At 36.7% G+C, this 8,314-nt stretch overlaps 1 protein-coding gene across 1 annotated transcript; it reads right to left on the bottom strand.

The window, feature by feature from the left end:
• Positions 1-3,320: 3,320 nt before the first annotated feature.
• Positions 3,321-7,080, bottom strand: LOC145117005 (protein Brevis radix-like 3). The gene is made up of 5 exons (XM_079053309.1): positions 6,392-7,080; positions 5,924-6,297; positions 4,812-4,947; positions 3,776-4,107; positions 3,321-3,625 (listed from the first exon to the last, which is right to left on the bottom strand). The coding sequence occupies exons 1-5, from the start codon at positions 6,509-6,511 to the stop codon at positions 3,547-3,549; spliced, it is 1,041 nt and encodes a 346-aa protein (XP_078909435.1). The 5' UTR covers positions 6,512-7,080; the 3' UTR covers positions 3,321-3,546.
• Positions 7,081-8,314: the final 1,234 nt, after the last annotated feature.

Raw genomic sequence — 8,314 nt, 5'->3', positions numbered from 1 at the left:
CTTAAAGCTTTCTGGAAAGTTGGAGTTGAAGACTTAATGGATTAATGACTCAAACCATTAAGATTTTGCATCAGACAGTGGTCACGTCATGACATGGAGAGTGTCACGACGTAACGATGGAGTATTCCGCAATTATTTTCTCATGTTGTGTTCACAACGTGACCAAGGAGGGTTCACGTCATGGTGAGTTCTCACAATGTGACCAAGGGTTGGTCACGACGTGAGGGTCAACTGTTGGCTATTGACTTTGACCATTGACCATTGACTTTTTGAACGGTTTGACTTTTGGTCAAACATAAAGGAATTTGGTTATTGATTAAGGTCCTTCCATGTTTTGGTGTCATTCAACTCACAGAAGCAATCTATGTAGAGAGTGAGCATGTGACAGTGTTTCTTGGGTCTCCGATTCAGGTGAGTTTCCTCATTATACTACATGTTGCAGTATATATCCTTGTATGTTAGGATATATATGAGTAGTGGTATGTTGGTTAGAGTATCGGTAGGCTGGTTATCGTCTAGTGGAATGACCTAGGGGTTGTATGTAGTCACATAGGATAGCCTGAGAACTCTTCATCTAGGTTTTCGTCTAGTGGAATGACCTAGGGGTTGTATGTAGTCACATAGGATAGCCTGAGAACTCTTCATCCTTGTTTGGTTGTGGCTCTAAAGTGGGATCATCTGTTTGAATGTCTATCTCACCTTTGGTTACATATAGCTATGCATTCCTTAGAGATTTGACGGTAGTGGCGTAGTGTGCTGGGAGAGGCCTAGTATGCAGTAGTGAGCTGTTAGACAGGTAGATTCGTGTAGATAGTTGCTTGTGTTTATGAGTTTTATTGATTGCTTGGTTGATTACATATGTCGACATATTGTGATGGGTCAGGTTGAGGCGGTCCTGCTTCGTGCTGTAGGCCAAGATACTAGGTGCGGGCCGAATCTAAGCCGTAGGCACAGGAGAGGAACCAGTCATGGATTGGAGGCTCAGGTGATTGGTTGGGTTGAGGTGGTAGGCCAACAAACCCGAGAGCAATCCAGTAATCGGCTGAGGGCCGAGAGGGCATTTCAGTCTTATGTTGTGGGTTCAAAGGCAATCCAGTATTTGTGATGCGGACCCGGGAGCAATCCAGTCTTCGTGTTGTGGATCGTTTCTGTAAAAAAAATGCACAACGATTTTTTGTGTAAATTACAAGGATAATTTTGTAAATTATTTTCTACATATAGGTCAAACATGCCAACATACGAAAATCTTAAACATAGGGATTGTAGGAACCTTTTCGGTAAATTACAAAGTTATAGGGATTGAATCGGTCAATATTCAAAACCTTTGTAGCAAAAATCTGAAATATTAAAATGTTGACTAAATCTTCCATTATTGAAAAAATTTATGGCAAAAACCTCAAATGTTAAAGTTATGCGGTAAAATCTCAAATACGATAAAAAACCTCAAATACAAAAATTATGTGGCAAAATCTTTAAATGCTAAAGTTTACTATTCATTTGATAGTTTGATTATTATTATTTTTTGACAAAACTGTAAGATTGGTCCATGTGGTATTTAAAAAACTTTGGATGAGGTCCAAAAACTTTCTCACTTGCATGGAATGTCCAAAATCAAAACATTTCTATGATTTTGGTCCAAAAAAACTTGAAAAGACGATGATGCCCTTTTATTTTCTTTTTTGTATTTTTTATAATCATTCTAATACTATTTTAATTAAAAAATAAAGAAAAAAGAAAAAAATTATCCCCCACCCTACCCACTGTTCTCCCCCTCCCCCGCCCCCTCTCTTTAATCGCTGGTATGAATCGATTTAGCTGCTAAGAATCGATTGATTATTTGTCATCGTTTGAGTTGTCTTCTTTCATGAACCAATTTCTTGTGAGAATCGATTGATTCCTGAAAATTGATGGTTCATTACAATTGATTGCTTGCTAAGTAAACAAAATCTATTGTAGTTGATACTGGTTGTTGAAAATCAAATTATGCTGAAAATTGATAGTTGCTATGTAGAAAAGAAAACCATCTAAGAAGCATCTTCATCTTCAAGGTCTTGGAATCGATAGGGATTAAACCTCAGCAATAATCGCATCTCATCAAGAACCCTATTGTTGGTGTTCGTCTGATCAGAAAAGAAGAGTTCAGCCCAGTGGTCGCCTTACAATCACTTCTGGGTTTTTGATCTTCATCCCGATTGGTCTCTTGGAGATAGATGGTTGTTGTTTATCTGGAAATCTATGAAGAATGCGAGGGATAAAGATGGAATTTTGATTGAAATTTGATGGGTTCTAGGTCTTGATTCGTGTATAAGAGAGAAACAAGGTATGATTTTCATTCGTGATGCAGTTTTGGGTCTTGAAATCCTCTTCAACATCATATCTTCTTCTTCATTTGAATCTGCAAATGGATCGATTTTAAGTTTTTCCCAATAAATCCGTTTCGATTTTTTTGGCATCAGCTATGCAAGAGCTATAAATGCCCAAATTTTTATTTGAAATTCTTTGTGTTGATGAATGAGATTTGTTTATCGATTCTTGTGAGTTTTGAAATGGGAAGGTAATGCAGATTAATCGAATGGAGTTTTCGAATGTATGAATTTTCATTTATGTTATTGTTCACGCTTATGAAATGGGTGTTGATGTATTTGTTTTTGTAATTTCTGGTTATCCAATAAAGACGAAGACTGTTATGTTTCTTTAGTTTGCATAAGAGACATACATGGGAGGGTGGATTTTGTTTTTTAGAGTTGCAACTTTTTTTTTAGTTGTAGGGTATGTGTATCTACGCGAAGTGTTTTTTTTTTATTATTATTTTGTGATATTTGATCATTGATTGTGAAGAACATGATTTTGGGTTTTTTTGTTAGCTTGATTTTGGTTTCAATTTGAATGGTCTCTCATCCTCACACATCTGGAATGGAGGTGAGTTTTGTAGGTTAAAATGCAAAAAATGGATGGAGACAGCAATAGAAAGAGAGAGAGAGAGAGAGAGAGAGAGAGAGAGAGAGAGAGAGAGAGAGAGGGGGGGTTACGGATGTGGGATGGATGGGTAGATATTTATTTTATTTTTAAATTGTAAAGTATTAATATAGATTTAAAAATTAAAAAGAAAAAGATAAAATAACATTTTCAAGTTGTTTAATTTTAGACCTTCTATCCAAGTAAAAAAGTTTTTAGACCCAATCTAAAATTTTTTGATAAGAACCAATCTTGCAGTTTTGTCTTATTTTTTTCGTTTAGCCACATAACTAACACTCTGAAAACCATTCATCCAACTCTACACATTTGATATTTTCTCAATTATTAAAAGGAAAGAACACTCATTTACAAATCGTGTTTCAATAGATTCAACTATACCAATTACGAGGCAATCCTACCATCGAAAACAAATTCAACAAGCTCACTTTTTTGGAATGTTATAAAGCTAAAATCCCAATTTAGTAAGTAAGTTTCATAGTCTACCTTCAATTTCAAACACATAATTAATTCCCTATGACTTTCAAATAAATAACAAGAACCAAAAAAAGCACCTAAAATCCCATTTTATTATCACAAATACTGTTCTTGAATCCTGCCTCTGTTTTGCTCCCACCACATCCTCGCATTCATTTCTCCAAACTTTTCTCGACTGCAAAACCAACATTATATATAAATATATAATTGAACATCTCTTATCTAACCAACCAACTATTTCATGTTTCCACATTTGGTTTTTTTTTTTTGTACATATTAACTTTAAAAAGTATAGAAAATTAAAAAATATAATATTTATTTTTACCTGAAGCGGACACGCCTGAGCTCACGGTTGCCACCTGGCAATGCTCTGATGGTAATGTAGACACCTGGCTCATCCTGCTCCACCCATTCGGTTTCCAAATCACTGGCGTTGCTGATAGAAAGGTCTCCTGAGTGATCAGTGGAACTACTCCTAGCAGAAGCTAAGGATGATGTTTCAGTTTTGGCCCCACTTATGCTTGATAATGCAGGTGTCGATACATCTGCAGGCCCATTAGAATTAGATTCATGTTTTTGGTAGAAATGACGAGGTGGTGGTTCTTTGCTAAGTGGTGGTGTCACTGGGCTGTTTTCTAATGACTCCATTTTTGAGCCCTGTGGAAAACAAAATACATACAAGTCAAGGACTGGAATCTGTCACAAGGAATTGGAATTCGTAATGTGTTTGGTTGGAATGAAATTCAATTATAAAAACTCAACAGTTTTTAAATGTTCATTTGTAAATAAATATTTAAGAGAGTAAATTACAAAAATGGTATGCGAATGTCCAAAAATGGAACCATTTGTGGTTTTGGTCCTTATGGCTAGGTTTCATATCAATTTTGGTCCTCGTGTGGTTAACTTTAATATCCCTTTTCTTAAATTGGTAGACCCTTTTGCCCTTGCTTTTGGATAAAAATTGTTAACATACCACAAAGATCAAATTTGAAAGAATGTTGTGATTGTTAATATTTTGGTTCAAAAAATAAGGGCAAAATGCACATTTTAACAAACTTAACAAAAAGATCTGTTAAAGTTGATGCCACAGGGACCAAAATGGATATGAAACATTGCAGTAAAGAACAAAACTGAAAAAGGTTTTGTTTTCGGACTAAAGCCTGGTTAAAATCACATATGACGTACCACAGGGACCTTTTTTGTAATTTACTCTATATAGTAAGGGTATTTTTGTCTTTTAAAAATGCAATTCAATTCCTTCCACACAACCCTCGGAATGGTGAAATCCATCAAACATGGTATTTGAAGGAATCTCAAATTCCAATTGGAATTTGAGTTCCTAAAAGGGGTTGAAGATTAACCTCATCTTCAGATTTTGGAGGAGCAGGTAGTGGTACTCCTTGATGATTGAAGTGTTGAACATTGTATAACTCCATAACTTTCTCACAGTTCTCAGCCCACCACCTTTGAGCTTGCCTTTTGTTGAACATTTCACGGCTTTATATATATATGAAGTTACATTACACACCATTAAAATGTCATTTCCTCAATAATTAAACTAAACTAGCAAGCAAGCAAAATAACAGGAATATCAAAAGACCCCACTGGATCATTTTGGGCCATATAAAAATCAATTATGTTCAACTGCAGGAATGGAGGGGTCCCCTAAGTTTATCAACAGCATAAAGAGTCACAATCGTTGTCTAAGAATGACCAAATGCATATACATATAACAACAGACAATTCGGGTCTCCAACATAAATTTCATACGCATGGTGGTGTCATGCTTTTAAAAGCTTTAAAAAAGGTGGTATTGCTTCACCTCAGCTATCCTCCATATTCCAATGAGGGAACATAATTCAGGATAAAAAGGGACTCTCCATGTGATGCAAACAGATGCATTTGTTCTCCAATTATTACAGTATTAGTATTAGTATGTATGTATCATCTAACGCTTTATGTTTTCATTTCAACCATGACCATATCTAGTTTGTGCCTTTGTGGTGTGATCTTAAATTAATGCAGTAATGGACCCACAGACAACAGTCACATCTTTGGTTCTTTGTGTGTGTAGCATATAAGCATATAAGCATATAAATGGAAATTCAAAATGGCTCAAACCAACAAAACCTTAAGCTCTAAACAAAGGATGTAATGGACCCACATGACATAGAGAGTTTATTTGACTGTATCTTGCTTTTATCAAACTGATAGATTTTGTCTGCATTATAATTTGTTTTCGTTTGTAAATTGTTATGTAAGAAGAATAAGTGGTATTGCTGATGTTAACCGACACCCAATTGGGGGCCACTTTCATAATTTCGGGCATTATGCAAGCTAGTGTCTGGTTCTCACATACGAGTTGAAATTTGACTTTATTTTGGAAGTAATAGATACCAACAGTAAACGAGCATTGCTACGATTGAAAAGAAGAATCAGAAGTTGATATTTCCATTTGAATTTGAATACATACCTGAATCGAATACGTTTTAGATCGTTGCCTCCTTGAGGTAATGAATGGAACGTGATGAGGACCCCTGGTTCGACCTGAGCAACCCATTCTTTAAGCTCGTCTTCCTCTATGAACTTAACTGATTCAATTCTGTCACTGTATGAGGCCGGAGTGCTCCCACCACTCGAAAGCCCCTTCAACCTCGCCTCCATTTCCTTTCCCCAAACCCTAGGTGTAGAATTACAAGTCCTTTGGTACCCACAGTGAAATCTATCGGACCCTGAACCAGCTTCAGAGTCCGCATAGCCATCATTAGTCCGGTTGTGATTTGATGATCCGGAGCAAGGCTTGCAGTTCTTGTATGCTCCCGATGCCTTTACCGCCATATCCTTGATCTATAAACCATTAATGATATAAATATTAATAAATTAGCATCAAACGATCAATCATTACGATTTATTAGTAATGTGACGGAAACGTCAGTTTTACCTGAGATGTGAGAGCTTTAATGGCTGGCTTACTGCGAGGTGTAGCGCCGGTGTCATCTTCTTCCTGTTCGGGAAGAGATCCACCGCCGAGCTGCTTCGAACAAGCAATACAAGTCAACATACTCGATTCTATTTTCCGATCCCAACTCTCGCGTTCAAAATAATCTCCGATTTAATTGAATCCAATTCGAACTCGCTACACGAGTTAAACTTCCAAATCGTACACAACGCTTCCGGTTGCAATTGCTTCCATCAACACAATTCGATCGAATAAAAACTAAAGTTATGAAACATAGATTTGAATACACGCAGTTTGCGCGTTGTAAAATAAATGAAAAACCCGTTATAGAAACGTTAATGACGAAGATTGACGAAGATGGAAGCAAAGAATGATGTAAAGTTGTTGAAACTCCGAATCTGTTAACGAAAACCTAAGCAGACACCACCTACGAAGAACATACACATTGTTCACTTCACTGCACCAGTTGATCGAGGGATTTGGTTGTGATAGGTGTGCATTAACTTTTCTTTCAAGTATGGAGGAGAGAGAGGGCTGTAGTCATGTGATGTGCGCCACCCTATTTTATATATTGCTGGTACCGGTGTACGAGGCGACGGCCGAACGGCGAGTAGTGCCACTGCTAGTGATACTGCTAGTAGTACTAATGCCTGGTGCTTATAATGACTATGACCAATGGGCAGGGTTATATTGAATTAAACAAAGTCGTGGTAGAATGAAAAGTAAATTTTGATAATTAAAAAGCCAAGAACCAAAGCGAATAACCTATGAATGGAAAAGAGCGGTTTAGGCTATCCGGAGTGGATAGCTCTCCACGCGTGAAGGGTTGAGAAGGGCTGAGCTAGAGGGGCTAAGTACGTGTGAACACCGCCCCCAGCCCCAGTGGTTTGGGTGTGGCGTTGCCATGGAGATGGACGAAGACGCTGCATTTGATTGGTTCCCTCACATTTTCTCTCTTTATCTCTCTCTTCTTTTAGCACCTTCACTATCTAACCACCGGTGAACACCGCCCCCCGGTGGTTTGGGTGTGGAATGGTAAAATATCTACGTGCATCACCTTTATTCACAAACCATACATAACCATTGCCGATAGCCTTAGGAGAAGTAATGTGGATTTGCGGTCCTAACGATGCCATCGTTGCCATCGACTGACACTAATAATGGTTAACTCAATTTATATTTATTTTTATACAAATAATAATAATAATAATAATAATAAATGATCATCGTTTAAGGTAATGTGGTAAAATTTATCATTGTATCACAGTTACTAGTAACGTTTAAAGTATAATATAATATAATTTACTTAGACTGAAGAGAGTGTCAAATATGATGTGGACAATAGAGAAACTGATGTGGAGCTCTCCAACATCGTGCCAAGTGCATAGCATATCGATATTTTCTCTCTCATCGACAGACAAGTATCTTTTCTTTCTTTTCAAAAAAGAAGATGACTAAGGTGGAGTTCACACACACTAATGGCTCTTCCAATCTTATTTTGTCAAATTAGGCAAGGTTTAATAACATATAAGATCATCAAAATATTTGTTCCTACAAAAAAATCATCGTACAATCATACATGGTCCGCTCCCAAACTAATAACAATGATTTTCTAGTTTGCAAGCATATCTTTTAGCTAATGAAGTTGCCGAGTAGCTGAATATTCTCTTATTTTGAAAAAGAAAAATAAATAAATAAATAACCATCGAACTGTGTATGTTGTGTTTGTGAATCTGCCCGTTAAACAAGGAAATGATACATCTAGGTTCGTCTCAAAACCCTTGCGGGTTTGTGAAAGAAAATTCTCACGTATAGTTTATCTTATTAATGAAAAAAGTTTCCACTAAAGGAAATTTAATAATTCTAGTTTGGACTGTGCAAAATCAATGACGCATTCTTATATAG

This window comes from Lactuca virosa, chromosome 5, assembly GCF_052849685.1.
Source record: "Lactuca virosa cultivar CGN04683 chromosome 5, Lactuca_virosa_CGN04683_v6, whole genome shotgun sequence".
Taxonomy (NCBI): domain Eukaryota; kingdom Viridiplantae; phylum Streptophyta; class Magnoliopsida; order Asterales; family Asteraceae; genus Lactuca; species Lactuca virosa.
Note: the sequence above shows the minus strand (reverse complement) of the source record. Positions and strands in the feature narration are given on the sequence as shown.

Excerpts from the sequence above, each read along its gene's own strand:
- LOC145117005 (XM_079053309.1), bottom strand. The coding sequence starts at position 6,511 with ATGTTGACTTGTATTGCTTGTTCGAAGCAGCTCGGCGGTGGATCTCTT. Across the intron at positions 4,948-5,923 it reads CTAAAACGTATTCGATTCAG|CCGTGAAATGTTCAACAAAA; the intron begins GTATGTATTCAA and ends ATATATATAAAG. Across the intron at positions 3,626-3,775 it reads CTCAGGCGTGTCCGCTTCAG|TCGAGAAAAGTTTGGAGAAA; the intron begins GTAAAAATAAAT and ends TTGGTTTTGCAG.